The sequence below is a fragment of the Molossus molossus genome, unplaced genomic scaffold (genome assembly GCF_014108415.1).
Source record: "Molossus molossus isolate mMolMol1 unplaced genomic scaffold, mMolMol1.p scaffold_m16_p_1, whole genome shotgun sequence".
NCBI lineage: Eukaryota > Metazoa > Chordata > Mammalia > Chiroptera > Molossidae > Molossus > Molossus molossus.
In genome coordinates this window covers 72,428,444-72,447,853 of record NW_023425344.1, presented here as the reverse complement: position 1 = coordinate 72,447,853, position 19,410 = coordinate 72,428,444, and the positions used below count along the sequence as shown (strand labels likewise).

Below are 19,410 nucleotides of genomic sequence, written 5' to 3'. Positions count from 1 at the left end.
CTCATAGTAAAAGTCAGAATCATTTAAATGGCTCACAAAATATTGTATCAGTGATGCTTAACCTTTGTTGTGAATCAGAATCACCTGAAGGGATTTAAGATCTTCAGATGCTTTCTATTCCTCAAATAAGATACAACTGGAACTGCGGTGGAGCCCAAGCATTTTGTCTAACTCCCACTGTGATGTTTCTTATCCCTCTGTCTTAACCACCTTCTATACCTCCTTTCTGTGCACCTGCTCCAGTAACAGTGGTCTTCTTGACATTCCTCTCCATAATGCCAAGCTTGCTTCCACCCTAGGAGTTTTGCAATTAGTGCTCCTCCAGCCCAGAGCACTTCCCATCCCTCCTCTCTCCCACTGTCTGCATGACTCATACCCTGTTCTTTTTCAGGTATCTTATTCAAATGTCACTTTCTTAGAGATGCCTTTGAGACCACCCAATATATAATGGCAACAGTTTTCTTTTTGCTTCTGCTCCCTTTCATTCTTACCCTTCCAGTTTCTCTCTGCAGCACATAGGCATGTGCTTGTTTTCTCTCCACTACAGTACAATCCATTTGGGCAGGAACTTTAGTTCTGTTGTGCCTCTCAAAGCCTAGAACTGTGCCTGGTAAATAACAGCTGCTCACTGGCTATGTGTCGAATAAATAAGTTCAATCCACCCAGTTTTTCAGCCAGAGATGAATAAAATGAGTGAGCTTACCTTGCATAGGGTGTGAAATTTGCCTTTCTGCCACAATGCTCCAAAATCTTTGATATTGGCCCATTGAAGATGATCAGTCTTTTTCATCTTGGCTTTCATTTCAATCCTCCAGTTTTCCAGCTAGGATGAGAGCTGGGCCCTGAAGCCCAGAAGCTTGGCAGGGGACTTGCTGCCCCACCTGAACCTGTCAGTTTCCCTTTCCCCACACTGCTCTGGGACTTAAGTAGACTAATAGTGTTGTTGCAAATTGATCTTTCTGATTGAATAATGCTGCTGCCAGCATCACCACCCACCTCCCGGTTGCCATAGTATCCCTCAGAGTTCATATCCCCAACTAACTATGTAGGCTGAAGTATCATTGACTTATCATTGCGATCCTCTGGCTAGGGCAGAAATTCTAATCCTACCAGGAAATCCTGCTTTTCTTTTCTTCCCTAGCAATTTTGATTGCTGAGATTCTGGAATAATTTGTTCTTTAATATCTGAATTAAAATAGGTTATCAGGAAATGAATATTGCCCTCTTAATAAACAGATTTCTCTACTTTAGTGCTATACACAGATATGTTATTCCTAGTCAGATCCTCACCTGTGACCTACAATTTCTCTATCTATTCTCAGAATTACCTGTCTCATGTCCCAATTTCTCCTAAAACAAAATGATAGACTAAATTTCCATCAATGTGCTAATGCCAGTTTAAAGTTATACTCTTCCAAGATGTATCTGGGTTTTAACAGAGATTGATTTTTGATGGTGTAATTTCAGAATTACCAGGTTACCCTCACAACCTCCTAACTGGTTTCCAGCTTCTACATTGACACCTTCAGTTTTTCTCAATGCAGCAGAAATGATTTACCAAAATAGTAGTTGGGTCATGTTATCTTCTGTTCAAAAGTGTCATGTCTCACATGTAGTAAAAGCCGACTTAAAATGTTCCATACACACATGATCATATAGATATAAATATAGATATAGATATATAGGTATATGTAGATAGATATATAGATATACACACACATATATAATAAACAAATAATGTAATAAACAAAATAAGCTGATTTACAAAATAAATCAGAGACATGTAAGTAGGGAACAGACTGAAAAACCTCAGAGGGAAAGGGGGAGGTGGGAAGAGATAAATCAAAGAACTGATATGCATATATGCATAACCAGTGGTCACAGACAACAGTGTGGTGAAGGCAGGGGAGACAGAAGTCGGGAGGAGGGTGTCAATGAAGGAAAAAAGGACGAAATCTGTAATACTTACAAGAATAAAGATAAAAAAGATAAATAAAATGTTCCATACAGCGTTGCATTGGAACTTCTCAGACTTTAGCGTGCTTATGAATTACCTGGGAATCTTGTTAGAATGAAATTCACATCCAGAAGACCTGAGATGAGGCCTAAGAGTCTGTACTTCTACCAAGTTCTCAGGCGATGGTGATTCAGCTAGTTCCCAGGACAACACTGTAAAAAGATCCTATAGCATTTGCCTTCTCCCCACCACCTGGTCCTCCACCTCTCTGACCTTGTTACACTTCTGATAGTATCCCTTATTTGGAGCTACACTGGCCTCTGTCATAGTTAGAATATCCAGACAGGTATGCACCTAGAACCTTTTCATTGGCTGACCCCTCTGTCTGAAAACAGTTCAACTTCACCCAGATCTCTCTCTCTCTCTCTCTCTCTCTCTCTCCCCCCGCCCCTTCCTCCCTCTCCTGGAGCCCTCTCTTCCCCACCTGCGTCAAGTCTTTATTCTAGTGTATGTTCCTAGTGAAGACTTCCCTTGCCATTTGATGTAACATAGCAGGTCATCTTCTCCATGCCCCCGACTCGATTTTTCTCCTTAACACTTACACTACTAAAATACAACACACTGCATTTATCTTGTTTATTGTCTGCTTCCTCCACTAGAATGTAATCTCCATGAAGGCATTTTGTTTTCATTTATGTTCACTCCAATGACTAAAATACTGGCTGATACATAGCAGGTGCTCAATAAATATCTGCTGAATAAATGCACTATAATTAAGTTATATTTTTCTCACTTTTACTACTTATGTGAAAAGTCTTGGGAAGAGGAAAATAAAAACAAGTTTGTTCTAGATTAATTAGGCTAGTTTGGTTTAGGTGAATGTCTCCCAAGAATAGGAGGTCAGACTCATTTACTTAATCCTCATTTATATAGGTGTCTTCAGTAAGAGCGGAATGGAGATGTTAGAAGGGATCAGGATCTACTTTAAAATGAGAAACCTAATGAGACTAGTAGCACAATTAAGAACAAACAGACATTAATTGGATCTATAAAGTTATAATTAGATTGTGAGGATTGTTTTTCACAATGAGGCAGGCTTACCTGGAAGGCAGCTACTGTACACTGTCTATATAAATTTCTGTCAAAGATACTGTAGAAGTTTGGTCTTTTGTGGAACATTGACCTCTGAGGTCCTTTCTACCTGCACAAAGAAGCCAGTGTCAGAGGATAGGCAGCTGCTATGTGAGATTGTAAGGCTAGTTGCTTGAGGAAGAATCCGCAACCACATTTCACGTGTACTCAACTTCACGGATTCCCGGTGAGCATTAGGGGGTGAGAAGGTTATTGTTTGTTGGCTAGTTGGTTTTGTTTTCACAGAAGCGAACCAATACCTTGCAGACTAAATCAAAATACATTTTATTATTACTACCTATTCTCTGTCTAATCAAGTGTCACCTGTCTGGGATTTTGGTTGAAAGAAATATAGCGAGTGAAGCAAACGTAGGTTCACTTTTTTGAGTATGCAAAACACAGAGTTCACTCTTATTATTATTTATTGATTATTGTGTTATTTTTCCTGTGAACCTACTTTTTCAATCCCTGTATACGATTGCAAATTTCATTTTCATATTTTCCATTATGAATTCATAAGGACATTTTTTAATATTCCTCTAGTAAATTAGAAAACTGAATAAATGTGGTGTGATAAATACTGAGAGACTTGATTTGCAGTTTTAAGCTTGTAAGTCCAGTTCCTAGATCAGTGCCTGGAACCTAACTGGGACTTAGCAAGAGTATCAGGGAACAGAAATTGTTCTTTACTTTTACTGTATTATCTTTTTTATTATGTCACAATTTTAAGTCAACCTTAGGAATATGAAATAATAATGCTTTGCAGTTAGTTACAAATCCCTCAGATACACATTCTCTCATGTAATCTTTAGGATCATCTTATGAGTTGATGGCTCTAATCATACTATTTATTGATGCTTCTACATATATTATTATTTTTTTCTGTATTGATTTTAGAGAGAGAGGAAGTGAGAGGAAGAGAGAGACAGAAACATTAATGGGAGAGAACATCAATTGGCCCCATCCTGCATGCCCCCCATTGGGGATCAGGCCCACAACCTGGGCATGTGCCCTGACCGGGAATTGAACTGGCGACCTCTTGGTGCATGGGTCACCGCTCAACCACTGAGCCACACTAGCCGGGCCTACATATATTATTTTTTAAAGTAATGACAAAAACCATAAGAGGTAGGAATTCCTTATAACCATGATGAAAAACCTGGGGTCTAGAGATTTGAAGTAACTTATCACATGTATACATTTTATTAAAAACAAACTGAATTCAAACCCAGGTTGATGTACCTGCAAAGCCCATACTGTGATCATTTTACAGATGGGTAAAGTGAGTCTTAGAAAAGCCAAGTGATTTGCCCAAACTTATACAGCTAAGAACTGGAAAACCAGCTAGAGTTCTTTCTTCTCTTCACAACATATTTTTATTGATTTATATATTTGTTTGTTTATTTATTTATTTTTGCATTTACCTTCAGATAGAGAGGGAAGGAGAGAGGGAGGAAGAGAGAGAAAAACATTGATGTGAGAGAGGCACATCAACTGGCTGCCACCCACACAACTCATGTGGCTGGGGACAAACTACAACAGAGGTACGTGCCCTTAGCTGAAACCAAACCTGAACTCTCTGGTATGCAGGCTGATGCTCTAACTGCTGCGCCAAACTGACCAGGGCCATAATATATTTTTAAAAAAATGTATGGCATTTAACAACAGCATAAGAGATACAATCTCAAGTTGAAAGGTCATGAAATGCTGCACAGTCAAAGGAAAAAAAAAAACAACTAGAAAAGCCTAAAGAATAGTTAAATTTCTCAGTACATGCTGCAAAATTATTAATAGTCTAGTTGAAAACACCTTGATTTCATAGAATCTCCGATTGGAATTTTCTCAGTGTGGATATTTACAATTTACTTTTACATATACACAAATGTCAAATTAAATTCCATATGGTTAAAAGAAATAAAGTTAAAAAAAAAATAGAAGACGAAAAAATCCAGAAAATGTAGAATACTATATGTGCATACTTTGAAAAGTATTTTCTTGAACAATACTGAAGACCTTAGACTAGAAACATGTACATCTTAATACATCTATGACTATTAAAGCTTCTAGGTGGCAATTGATATCTTATATATTTATGATTTATATATTATTCTGAAAATACCAGGAAAAAGGAGGTATACCCAGTTTGTAGTAATACAAAGACTGTAAGGAATGTGGGTTGTGTGTATGTTCAAGAATATAAGAATAAAACAAGGCCTTGTCTACTTGTATCTACTTGACTGACTATCTCAGAAGGTCACAAGAGTCTTTCTTGGTTTCACAATTTCTATCTTTTACATACTCTTGCCCAATCCCCATACATCAGCTATAGTGATCCTCTTGAAAGGTAAAAATAAATCATGACGTTCCTCTCTTTCAATAGCATTCTTTTTGCCATTCAAGTAAAATCCAAATTATTAACCAAGGACAAAAAGGTCCTATATGATCTATTTCCCGCTTACTACCCTTCTTCTGTGTTCTCTCATTCAACATGCTCCAGCTATGTTGATTTAAAATAAGTTCTGAGGACGTGCCTTCAGCTCTTCGCCCATGCTGTACTGTGTGTGGGTGCCTTGTCCCTCTCGCTTCTCCAAGATCAGCCCTGGTCAGGCAGATCACAGCTACTATTTTATCTTCTCAGGGAAGCTTACATGAGCACCGTACCTCAAGTGGATTCTCTTTTTAATTTCTACAATAGCACCCAATTTGTTTATTTCATGGCATTTATCAAATGTGAACCATTTTGTTTGATTATATATTTTAGTTAGCATTTCTATCTCTCTCACCAGACTCTGTAAATCATGAATACAGTGACCATTTCTCTGTGGTTAAGCTCATCTCCAGTTCCTAGATCAGTGCCTGGTACCTACCTGGGACTTCGCAAATATTGAATGAATAAATAAATAATGACTGAGTGAATATATAAATTAAAAATATTTTATTTGGATTCTATCTGCTGGGAGAAAAAATAAAATTTCTCTGGAATAATATGGTATAATAAGAGGTTGTACAGTGTGGGGAATTTTGGCTTCTAAAATGAAATAGAAATATAAACTATAAATAGCCATTTATACTTATCTTCAAGAAAACAAGTTTATTTTAATTGTAGAAAGTTTGAAGAAAAATAAGTCTTTCAGAAAACATTTAGTATACTATTCTGAGGCTTAAATTAATTTACATCCTATGAGTAACTAGTAAACTCTAAAATGACTACCCTCCCTTCTCCCCCAGAAAATATATAGGTCTCTTCACCCACCCACTCTCCCTCTCCTCCTCCTAACTCCTTGCTAACTGGGGGACACCATGTTGCACTTCTAGGAGCCAATGGACCTCTTGAGAACAATAAAAAGGAAACACTTTAGGATCGATACCTGGGCCCTAGGAAACAGGAATTAATATAATAAGGGTGAAGAGTTGGAAGCCATTGCTAATATTTCAAGGAAAGTCACCTCCTTAGGCAGTACTTGGAGAGAGGTTTATGTCAGCATCATCAATTTAAAAAAAATAATGATATCAATGTAGCAAAAATTACTGGGCTGACTCTAGGGGACCACAGCAACAGCAGCAGCAGATAAATAACATCATATAAAACGGCACAGAATAATGCTAGAACCTGTGGCAGAATAACATTTATAGTCATCAAAACATTCTCCAACATAGCATTATTGAGTTTGATTTTGAACAAGGAACTCAGACATGGGGCCCAAATTATTCTGCCGTGGAAGGTTACAGAGAAAATAGTATATACCACCATTACTGCTATTAGGGACATTCATTCACTCATTCATTAATTCATCCATTCACTCGTTCACTCATTCATTCATTTGTTCATTCCATAATTATTTATTAAATATCAACCATTGTGATTTTTACTGGAACAATTTTAAGCAAAAACCATTCAGTCCTCTCATGGAGTCTGATGGGGCCCGAGAAAGACAGCATTACTGTTGTGTACATGTTAATAAACCACAGCCCAGAATAAAAACCAGCTTCCTGTTTGTAACACAAGGGACTGCTTCCTAAGCTCCCCCTCTGTCTGATAAAATAACTTCTAAATGATAGTTGTATAAAAATATGATATAAATATTTTCACTTTGGGAAATAGAAACAGACATTTGTACAAATCTTGTTGACAAGATTAACATGTACTCACAGATAGCTTCACATAATTATAAGTAAAAGTAAGGTTTTCATCCCAAAACAAATGCAGTAAAGAAAATACTCTACGTCATGGGAAAGCATTGAATAACTGGGGTAATATTTGGAACGAGATTTGTAAAATCTTTTCAGTCTTCATGGGTGTATGTCTCTGAGCCTGTTCTGAACAAAATGCCAGCTCAATACAGCTTTGGAATTCTATTGGAAATGGATCCTTTAGACAAGCGATTTTCAGTTGTTTTCACCTCATGGTTCATAAACTAATTACTGAAATTCTGCAGCACACCAAAAATATTTTATTTTGCTGACCTGACCAAAAAACAAAACAAAACAAAATAAAACACAGGTATAGTTTTGATAGCTTCACACTGGACGGCTATTGTTGTGTTGTAGCCAGTACCTTTTGAATTCCTGCTTGGGACTCCAGAACGTTATTCTCTGATCCGTTGCTTCGGTTGATCATCCGCCACATTTGGGAGTACATGCTGTCCCTCTCAAAAGGATTCATCCCCTTCATGCGCACATGCTCATATACTGCAGAGTCCAGGACCGTGCCATAAGGGATGTCTGTCTGCTTGGAAAGGTCCTGGAGAGACCTTAATTATTAGGAGAGAAGAGAGACACAAGAAAGAGTACTGAATATTTTCAAGTGGAAATAAAGTTAAAGGAAGCAAGGAGCAATATATATAAAATACAGGTGTCAAATTGCTCTTCTCATTTTGTTGATTCTTAATATTAAGATGTGATATATGAAGAGAATTGCTATCAGAATGTATGGCACACTGCAAGTCCTAAGAAAAAATTACTACTGAAAGAAAGGGGATGATTTCTAGTGGTTAGGCAATGTTTTTTATTGAGAACCTGCAGTACAAAATAGCAAATCAATCAGCAATCTCGTCAAAGGGAAGACAAAGTTCAATTGATAGATAATCATATAAATACGTAGTTTTAAAAAAAATTATTTCAATATATTATAAGCTTTAAGCCTATGTTCTTTTAGGTGGCAAGGCTTAACTACATTTATAAAATAATTACATTTTGCATAAACAACATGTTTTAAGGAGAAGAGTATACTTAAAAATTAGTTTTTATGATAGTCATTGCTTACTGAGTGGCAACTGACATACATTATCCTCACCAGTGCCTCATGTTCAGAATTGTTTTACCCATTTTATAGACAAGGAAACTTAAGTTGTGAGAATAAAGGACTTGATGCATGTGACACATTTCAGTGAGGGATTAGATAGGGTTCAAATGTAGAACTGACTGGCTCCAAAGGCCATGTTATTTCTACTGCAAGATTCTGACTCTTATTTCTGTATTTATTTTGCTATTATTTGATTAAAGCGTGTGTGTGTGTGTGTGTGTGTGTGTGTGTGTGTGATAGAGAGAGAGAGAGAGAGAAAAGAAACTCTTATTTGTATTCAAATGGAATAAAGCCCATGCTTCTGGAAAGCTAAATATGTTTTTAGCTTTCTCTTTTACAGAATAATGCTCCAGGATTTTCAAATCAATCTTGAGTTACAGACAATATCTACATTCCTGAATCATCTCTAATTGGTGGCCAATTTCCTTACCTTTGAGTTTCAGAGCCACTCTGTACTTTCCTAGAGAACCAGCGACCTCTCCACTGGAATTCACTGAATTTGTGTAGGTGCCCAGCTCTAATGACTGACATAAAGAACAAATATGTGTCTTTGGCATAGTGTTCAGAATGAGATGCCAGCATGCTTCAGCCTCACTAGTCTCTGAGAATGGGAGTAGGTGCTCTGAAACACTAGACCATCTTTTGAGCAAGAATAAATGACCACAGCTCTCCAACCAGGAGCCATGACTCTCACGGTCTGTGTACCTCTGACCTTTTGGTCTGTTTCTAGATGGAGTTTGCTAATGATTTCCTGGGGGTCTTTGCAACCAACAATAAACAGCATTGGTAAGGGCATTGAGAATCCTCTTGCAGGTCACCAGTTTCTGTCACGTACAGAATTGTGCTGTAAACAATAAATTATGGTCTGTGTTTGTTAGAGAAGTATTTATACCAATTTCTAATAGTAACTTTTAGCAAAATTTAACCTGCATCTTATTGTGTTTTATGTTGTTGATATATATCATTTACTGTATAAAACCACCATGAGAATTCCTTTTGTTTCCACACTTTTGCTGCATAAAATAGTGCATTTAAAAACTACTTTTTTTTAAATTTTTTTATCCTCACGCGAGGACATTTTTCCATTTTTTGTTCAGGTAGAGTGGGAGGGAGAGAGAGGAACAGAAAGAGAGAGAGAGAAACTTCGACGTGAAAGGGACACATCGAGTGGCTGCCACCCGCACGACCGCCCAGGGCCGGGGACAAACTGCAACCAAGGTACGTGCCCTTAGTGGGAACCGAACCCGGGTCTCTGTACCGCAGGCCGACGCTCTAACCGCTGAGCCAAACCGGCCAGGGCTAAAAACTACTTTTTAAGAGGACTAATTTTCTAGGATAATCTATAACTATTGATATTATTCTATCATTTATAAAAGATAAAGTGACAGTATAAATGAACAATTGAGGGCAAAAGCAGAAATATTAGTGAGCTACATGGAGCTAGGATCCAACTTAAGACAAGAGTAACAGGGCATTTGCTCCTGGGACATACCATAATTTTCTTGGTAATTATGTAGCAATAAGAATTTTGTTTTAAAAGAATAATTTATGTCTTACTACTGTTTCAAGTAATAGGATTAAAACTATATTCAAAATGTTAACATTGAAAAATATTTCCCACTGTATAGAGGGAGATACTCTGGTAACACGGGTGAAAGAAACAAAATATATCTATATAGGTTATAACAGCAGGCCTCATTTATTAAATTTCTATATGTACAAGGGTTAGACTAGGTAGATGTATGGAGCTTGCACCTTCTAGAACCTGAAGGTCTATGGCTGGAGAAGGCCATGTTAGGGTTTGTCAGAAGCCCTCCCAGGATAGCCCTGGCCAGGTAGCTCAGTTGGTCAGAGCATCCTCCTGATATGCCAAGGTTGCAAGGTTCAATCCCCAATCAGGGCATATATAAGAATCAACCAATGACTGTATAAATAACTGGAATAACAAGTCAATGTCTTCCCCCTACCTTCCTTTCTCTTTCTAAAATCAATCAATCAATAAAACACACACACACCAAAAACCCATCCAGGATAGGACTGGCCACTGGCTGCTTAGTGGTTCCAGCAATCACTCTTGATTATAATTTTCAGACTTCAACTTGGTAATGCTGAGATCATAGTCTAGGTGTGAAATTTTTCTATGCTGATGTTTTAATATACAACTGGTTCATCCAAGTAGTCACACTAGTAAAATACTATTAAATAAACACCTATTCTTAGTTTTACATGAAAAAAAAAAAAAAGAAATTAAATGTTGGGATCTTTAATATAAACAGATTTCTACAACATAGCATCACCTTAAATAATAGCTTTACAACTTTAATGTATAATATTCTTACAATACAAAGAGTTCATTTGGAAAACTGCTTTGTACACAATATATTTTTAAAGGACTATCTTAATATATTGCCTATGTGAAGTCCCTGATTCCAGAAAAAGGCAGTTTATTTTCAACATACTTCAAATTTAGAAGAGAAGAGCATGTTGTAAGTTAGAACAAAGGCACGTTCCCTCTAGCTTCATTCCTGATATCACGTCGGCTTACACATTTGCCTTGAGATATGCTTGCAATAAAAATTATAGTTCATCTGACTCAGTGTCATTGCATCACAGTAAACCAAGATAGCAGAGGCTGTTTTAGGAGCCAAACACAAAAAGAGAGTGCCTATTTTCAGTGGCCATTTTGCATTTTCATGCTGATAAGATTTCATAGCTAGATATGCAGAAATGCTATGGCCTTATGATCCCCTGAAAGAAATCTAACAGGTTGTTCTAGAAGTGCTTATTCTCAAATACTGCACCTGAAGGCCAACTTCTGAGTATATCTTATTTAGACATGCCAAAATCATTGTTTTAAAATGCAAAACGAGGAGAGATTCCAAAATGGCGGTGGAGTGAATGGAAGCTACACAGACCATCTCCCAGGACCAAACTGGAATTACAACTAAAATAAAGACAAATTGTTTGGAAAAAGCAACAGAAAAGCAGCTTGCGAGGACCATATAAACAGGGACATTGAGTCGATCCTGGTAGAATTGCGGAGAAGTGAGAGTGGTGCTGGGGGCCCACAGACAGCAGCGGCCTTAGCTGTGAGCAGCGCCCTCAGGGTTAAAATCCTAAGCCCACTCCACAGTGCAGAGCCAGGACAGAGGCTAAAATAGCCACAGCCACTCACCTTGGGCTCTGGCAGAGGGAGGGTGGACTGGACTGGAACTGTGTGGGGACACTTGCGATTTGGAGGGTGCTCAGAGCTTATGCTGAGTTGCAGCCACAAAGGACGGTGGTCATCTTACTCCTTCCCAGGGCTCTGGGGAGAGGTGGCAGCCCCTCCCTCGGAGATTCAACCCCCGCCCCAGGTGGGCCATTGAAATGCAAATTGAGGCTCATTAACAACCAGCATCTGTCTCACCCTTGGGAAATCCTCTTATGCTGAACACCTGAGGGAGTTTTGCATTCAGCTGAGAACCCAAGGCTCTTCAAGTAACCACGACTAATAGCCTCCAAGCAAAAAGCTAGAGGATAACTGAACTGTACCGGGGCTTGCAAATCTACCCAGGAAATAAGACTTGACAGTGGTGTTTAATGTGGGTCCTCCCACACTCATCCAAACCCAGTAGAGGGATCCACAAACAGCAGAACACCAACACCCATAGAGAAAATTTGGCTCCAAAACCTACTGAGATAGCCAAAATGGTGAAGCAAAGAAACAAATCCCGAATGAAAGAACAAGAGACCGCTACCAAAGATGAGATAAATGAAATGTGTTAAGCAAGTTATCAGAGGTAGAATTCAGAGCGATGATCCCGAGGAAGCTCAACAGCATGAGCAAGGACATCAACACCAGGAGTAAATACATAGAAATATTGAAAATCAAACAATTAAAAATGAAAAGCAACCAAGAAGAAATAAAGAACGACATAGCAGGAAGATATAAAAAAAATGAAACCACATACCTTGTTCATGGATTGGAAGAATTAACATTATTAAAATGTTCATATTACCAAAAGCAATCTATAGATTCAATGCAATCTCCATCAAAATACCAATGACATATTTCACAGAACCAGGACAAATACTTCAAAAGTTCATATAGAACTAAAAAAGACCCCAAATAGCCACAGCAATCTTGAAAAAGAAGAACAAAGTAGGTGGGATCACACTACCATACATCAGGTTATTCTACAAACCTACTGTAATCAAAACAGCCTGGTACTGGCACAACAACAGGCATATAGACCAGTGGAACAGAACAGAGAACCCAGAAATTGATCCAAGACATTATGCTCAATTAATATTTGACAAAGGTGGCAAGAGCATACAATGGAGTACAGACAGCCTCTTTAATAAATGATGTTGGGAAAATTGGACCGCTACATGCAAAAAAAAAAAAAAAAAAAAGAAAAAAAAAAAGAATCTAGACCATCAACTTACATCATACACAAGAATAAACTCAAAATGAATAAAAGACTTAAATGTGACTCATGAATCCATAAAAATCCTAGAAGAAAATGTAGGCAACAAAATTTCAGACATCATACGCAGCAGAATTTTCACTGCTATATCACCCAAGGCAACAGAAACAAAGGAGAAAATGAACACATGGGACTACATCAAACTCAAAAGCTCTGCACAGCAAAAGAAACAACTGTCAAAATGGAAAGGCAACCCACTGTATGGGAGAGCATAATTGCCAATGATACATCAGATAAGGGGTTAATTTCCAAAATATATGGAGTACTCAGACATCTCAACAAAAGGAAGACAAAGAACCCAATTAAAAAATGGGCAGAGGAACTAAATAGACACCTCTCCAAACAGGACATACAAATACCTAAGAGACATATGAAAAACTGTGCAACATCACTAATCATCAGAGAGATGCAAATTAAAACAACAATGAGGTATCATTGCACACCTGTCAGAATGGCTGCCATCAACAAATCATCAAATAACAAGGGTTGGCGAGGGTGTGGAGAAAAGGAGACTTTAGTACACTGCTGGTGGGAATGCAGACTGGTGTAGCCACTATGGAAAACACTATGGTGTTACCTCAAAAAATTAAAAATTGAATTGCCATTTGACCCAGTGATCCCACTTCCAGGAATATACCCTAAGAAGCCTGAAACACCAATCAGAAAGAATATATGTACCCCATGTTCATAGTGGCACTATTTATAATAGCTAATTTGTGGAAACAGCCCAAGTGTCCATCAGTAGACGAATGGATAAAAAAACAGTGGTACATATACACAATGGAGTACTATGCAGATGTAAGAAAGAAAGATCTCTTATTCTTTGAGATGACATGGAGGGACCTGGAGAGTATTATCCTAAGCGAAACAAGCCAAGTAGAGAAAGACAAATATCACATGATCTCACTTATTTGTGGAATATAATGACCATAACAGTCTGAGTAACAGAGTAGACCCAGAGACGTGGAATAGGTTACAGACTGGCAATCTTCAGAAGAGGTGTGGGGGGCGTGGGGGGTAAACCACAGAACTTATATGCATGTATGCATAACCGATGGACATGGACAACAAAGCTAGGGACAGTGTGGGAGGGATGGGGAAGAGGGTGTCAATGAGGAAAAAAGGAGAAACATCTGTAACAAAAATAAATTAATAAAAATAAATAAATAAAATAAAATGCAAAACAATTCTAAACCAATTAATAAGTACCTAATATATTAATTAATTTACCATAGCACATACTGATTTTTTTTTAACAATTGGCAATGTTTACCCTAGCTATAAAAGGATTGGGTAAATCTAGAGTATTCTAGAAAGGGTTAACCGTGGATATGCTCATAGTATAATATTTGATTTCTCCACCTAACCACACAGATCCTAAATATACTCACATAAACTCAGTGAACTATTATTCTGTGCATCTGTTGACACTGAGACCCCCTCTCCCAAACCCAAATCCCCAGTCATGCGCATAGAGTGAAAAACAAATGTCTATGGCTGTATGTGGTGCTGGGTAAAAGAAACAAAGGCTTTGCCACTCTCCTCTGCCTTATTTCTCATTTACTGCAATGCTTGTTTTATGCCTTGCACTGGTGTCCTGTAAGACTAGCAGCCTAGTACTGAACAACACTGAGAGCTGATAGGTAGGTGCCATTTGTGTGAACATTACGTATCCCGAGACAGTGTATAATATAGGGCACTTCTGTGAATTTTAGAAATTTGAGTGGATCTAAACTAATTTCAAACTTTTTCCGTGAGAAACCCTTTCTATTTAAAACCCCTCAAGCACTGAAAATTAATTTGGATACATATGATAGTCTGGCATTAGATATACCTGATATCAATAGGTTTGACATTGGGTATTTTTCTTTAAATTTAAAATTTTTCTCTTTATTACATTTTTTTCCCATCACCATTTATCCCCCCCTACACCCTCTTCCACCTCCCCCACTCCCTCCTGCAATCACCACACTGTTGTCTGTGTCCATAAATCTTTCTCTCTTTTTCCTTTCCTGCTCAGTCGCCCAACCCCAGGATCGCCCCACACCAGAGCTCTTGGCCTGCTCTCTGTTTATGAATGTGTCTTTATTTTGCTTCTTAGGTCAGTTTTTAGAGAAAGACAAGTGCCATATGATTTTACTCATATGTGGAATTTAGTGACATTAGGTACATTTTAATGTCAAGATCTATTATTTGTGAGCTGTGTGATGTTAGGTACCCCTTTAACCTTAGTTTCCTCAACTAGGAATGGAGAGAGTAACAGTGTCCTCCTCACTGTTATGTGAGAGATAATGAGAGACCTGTCACATCAGTTTTTAATGATGTTACCTATTGTTTTTATATGAAGATTATTGTTATAATACATCCTCTCCCCATAATGACCTATGTAATGATCTCTAATGGATGCATGTGTGTGTGTGTCTGGATAACTCCTTATAAAACTTGTTGAAGAGGAGATGCATAAACTAAAGTCACCTAATGTCTCATTTCCTTTCCAAGTATAAGGTGATATAGATGTATGATACTAAATGGTCATAACTTTCTTCATAGAAAACTGTTTGGGACATTTATATGACTTTGTTAATGAAATTATGTTATAATAAAGATGATAAAAATACATTTCTAAAATTCTCAACAAGTTAAAAATCTAATGTGCATCCCCTCTTTAGTGAACTTTCACTCATATTTTTACCTATTTTCCTTTAACAAGAGTATAGATTTTACCAATACAAACTTTAAAATAACTCTAATAAACCTCTTTTTCCCTTCCTTCCTTCCTTCCTTCCTTCCTTCCTTCCTTCCTTCCTTCCTTCCTTCCTTCCTTCCTTCCTTCCTTCCTCCCTCCCTCCTCCCTCCCTCCCTCCCTCCCTTCCATCCATCCCATCTTAGATCAGGATTTTCCCCTCGCACTCTCTCCAGTTTTTTACTCTGGCTTTCAGTACCTGCCAAAGGCCAGATATTGTAGCTCCAAGAGTCCTTTAGCCACCACATAACAGCCTGCCTGGTGCCCAATGCTGCATTAGTGGCAGCAGCTGAGAGCTGCTGTAGGAGCAGTACGGAGGCAGGTTTTGCAGCATGGAAAGTGTTCCATAACTTAAAACTTAAAAGAACAACTAATATGGCATCAGCATGAGAATTAGTGTCACTGAGACACAAGAAGCATGCAGAAGTGTTGGGAAACAAAGTGGTCAGGTAAGGTAGGCCTGATACTTAGAGGTACTGTCTAGAGCTGTGCACGGGGCAACTTTTCTAAAAACATGGGTTTGGAAAAATGTAAAGATTTGAATTTCAATCCTTGGACAAATTATCTAAAATTCTTCAAATTGCAATTTCTTTCCCTATGAAACAGAGGAAAACAATACATTTGAAATAAGGCGTCTAGAGGTTTGCAGTAGATAATGCTTGTGAGACACTTAGCATAGTACTTAGCTCTCGTAAGTGCTCAATTACTGCAGCTGCTTTTATTAACTTTATTATTATTACTACTATTATTTTATTCTCTTTGTTTTACTACTATCATCACTAATATTCTGTTCTCTATGGTTTCTTGAACTGCCACCTCCTAATTTTCCCACCGATTAGATTCATTCTCAGCTAACCCCTCTTCCTCACCAATGGCCTTTCCAACTCCCCCACTCCATCTAATCTTTCATCAAGTCCTGCACATTTTACCATGTTGCAAATCTGTCACTATCTGTGCTTTTCCATTGCCAATGCACTCATAATTTCTACCTAGAAAATTGTGTCAAAGCCTTTTCCCCATTTCTATTCTCACCCACCTCTAATCCATTCTCCCTGCACCAGAGCTAGAATGTCCTCGTTGATACGCAAATCTGACCCTGTCCCTGCCTTACTGGAATATTTCCTTTATCCTTCACTGCCCTTAGAAAATTGTTCAAACTTCCTAGCATTCAAGATCCTTCAAAAATTTGGCCTATTTTTTCCCGCTTTCACAGAAACAACCTTTTGCCTCATTCATATTCACATCATAAGGCAAACAGACCATTTCATCATTCCTTTGCCTTTGCACAGCAACATGTCTTGGTAGGTGTTTTCTCAGCATCAGATGTTTCCTTATCTACTTGGCAAATTCTTTCCCTTCAAGTTCAAACTCCACTGCCTCATCAGTGTGCTTCTAGTACTTAGAATGTGTTCACATTTTAGCATTGTTTTGAAATTTTACTTCTTTGTCTACCTAGTTGAAATATATGTTTCTGATTCTCAGGATAATTATTATTTCGTTCATCTTTGAAACTCAGAGTCCAGCCCAGAACCTGGAAAATAGTCAACAACCAATGAGCTCATTTGTGTTGGCCACTCTTCTTTACTAGATGCACACTGTCTTCTGGGAAAGCCTGCATTCCCATTAAGCTAGCATTGCATAAAAACGGGACTTTATGATATACTATCAGACATTCTGTGGATGACTAATCATGGCCAGGAGTATTTTATAGTTAATTAAAAAAACAACACCACATTTTTTAAAAGGAAGTTTTGAAAATTTTCTCTGTAATAAAATAAGCTGCAATAGTTTTATCAGACTTCCAGTGAAAACATTTTGCCATTTATGTGAAATCAATAACTTCAGAGGCAAGGCAAATTAAAAAATCCCAAACAGATAGACTAAAACCAAGTATTTGGAAAAGCTGAGGTTACAGTCCATGATTCTAGCAGACACAGGACTGGGACAAGGTGGAATGTCAGTTCCTGAAAGGAACACTTATCCAAGCAGTGTGGAAACTGAGCAGACAAGTAGTGGCCGGCTTGCTGAGTGATTTCTGGCTGAAGTATTAGAAGGTAGAGGGCGAAGAAAATTGCTCAACAAAGTTTGCTAACTGAAATGATTTAAAAATAAAAAGGAAATCACAGTTTTCATAGCTAAAGAAGAAATAAGCACCAGAACAAGGAGAGAAGAGTCACTTTTGATAATACTGAATACTATTACAGACAATGAAATTTGAAGATATTTTCTTTCAAGGGTTGATGTATTTAAATAAAGAGGAGGAAGGAGAATATGTACGCTCTACTTATAAAACAACAAAACAAGTGCCGGGGAAAGTCTTTCCATCTTCCCATTTAGAGAAGAACCAATGGCCACTTGTCCTTTGGGAAACTACATTCTCCTTCTTAATAGTTGATCTCTTTTGTGAAGTTTCCCAAACTGCTCAGATACAAGTTTGTAAAGGATGTCTGATAAAATATAAGGGTATCAAGGGTAATGATGGGGTAAGCAGGACTCTAACACTTCTTGATGTAAAAAGAAAATTTTGTTTGCATCTAGCTTAGTCCATACCGATGAGATCAGTGAGAGCTTTTTTATAACTTAAAAAAAAAAATTAATATATTTTAGGGATTTTTCCATGTTGCCACATATAAACCTATCTTTTATTCTCCAATTTAAAAAATTTTTTTAAAGTTTTTTTATTGTTTAAAGTATCACAGATGTCCCCCCTTTTTCCCCATTGACCCCCTCCTTCGTACTTCCACTCCTGCCTTCCCCAGCCTAGTGTCCCTGTAGACTGGTTGTGCATATATGCGTATAAGTTCTTTGGTTTATCTCTTCCCTCCCCTCCCACCCCCCATCTCTCTGAGGTTTGTCAGTCTGCTCCCTACTTCTATGATTCTGGATCTCTTTTGGTCGACAGCTTATTATGTTCATCATGTTCCACAAATAAGTGAGATTATAGCAGCACTATTTACAATTGTTAAAATCTGGAAACAGCCTAAGTGCCCATAAGTAGATGAGTAGATAAAGAGCTGTGGTACATATACACAATGGAACACTATGCAACTGTAAGAAAGAAAGATCTCTTATCCTTTGAGAGGGCATGAAGAAACCTGGAGAGTATTATGCTAAGCAAAATAAGCCACTCAAAGAAAGACAAGTCCCACATGATCTCCAGACTGGTGCAGCCATTATGGAAAATAATATGGTGTTTCCTCAAACACTTAAAAATGGAACTGCCACTTGACCCAGTGATCCTACTTCTTGGAATATATCCTAAGAAGCCTGAAACACCAATCAGGAAGACTGTATGCACCCCTATGTTCAGTGAGAGCTATTTTAAGTGCATAAGAATGCCACTATTTAATAAAAGCAAGCCTAGGGGAGAGTCAAATGTTCTTTAGCACTATAATGCTAGGTTTCTTACTTTTAAAAGATGGAAGTCAAAGTCATGTTAGTAGAAGAAATAAGGTTCTCTCATCGAAGATTAGACTGTATAGCCTAAAAGCATAATTTGTGGGCAAGGGAACTCAGGAGGAACCCAGCCCCAGCTATCTCTGGTGGAGAGAATGTACTAGCACCGAAGGGATTGTGTTTTCCTTGCCCTAATGATGCCAGAAGTTTGTCCTTTCAGTACAGCAGATGCCTGAAGTCTGAGGCCAACAAGTTTGAATGATACAGGGCAGAGGGCTAGGACTCCTTTACTTGTGGAGACAAAAAAAATTTCCTAAGGGAGGCCCTCTGGATGGAGAGTGCTTTAGAAGAAGGGCCATATAAAGACCAAAGAGGACTGGGGATTTACAGAGGGGACTTAGCAGATGAG

At 38.0% G+C, this 19,410-nt stretch overlaps 1 protein-coding gene across 2 annotated transcripts in view; it reads right to left on the bottom strand.

The window, feature by feature from the left end:
* The window catches only part of GRID2 (glutamate ionotropic receptor delta type subunit 2), a 1,393,668-nt gene that overhangs the window by 209,182 nt on the left and 1,165,076 nt on the right, over positions 1-19,410 (bottom strand). For both annotated transcript variants that reach the window (XM_036259309.1, XM_036259315.1), the window contains one exon: positions 7,644-7,839. In XM_036259309.1, the coding sequence (XP_036115202.1) occupies positions 7,644-7,839 (196 nt within the window). The remainder of the gene's footprint in view (positions 1-7,643; positions 7,840-19,410) is intronic.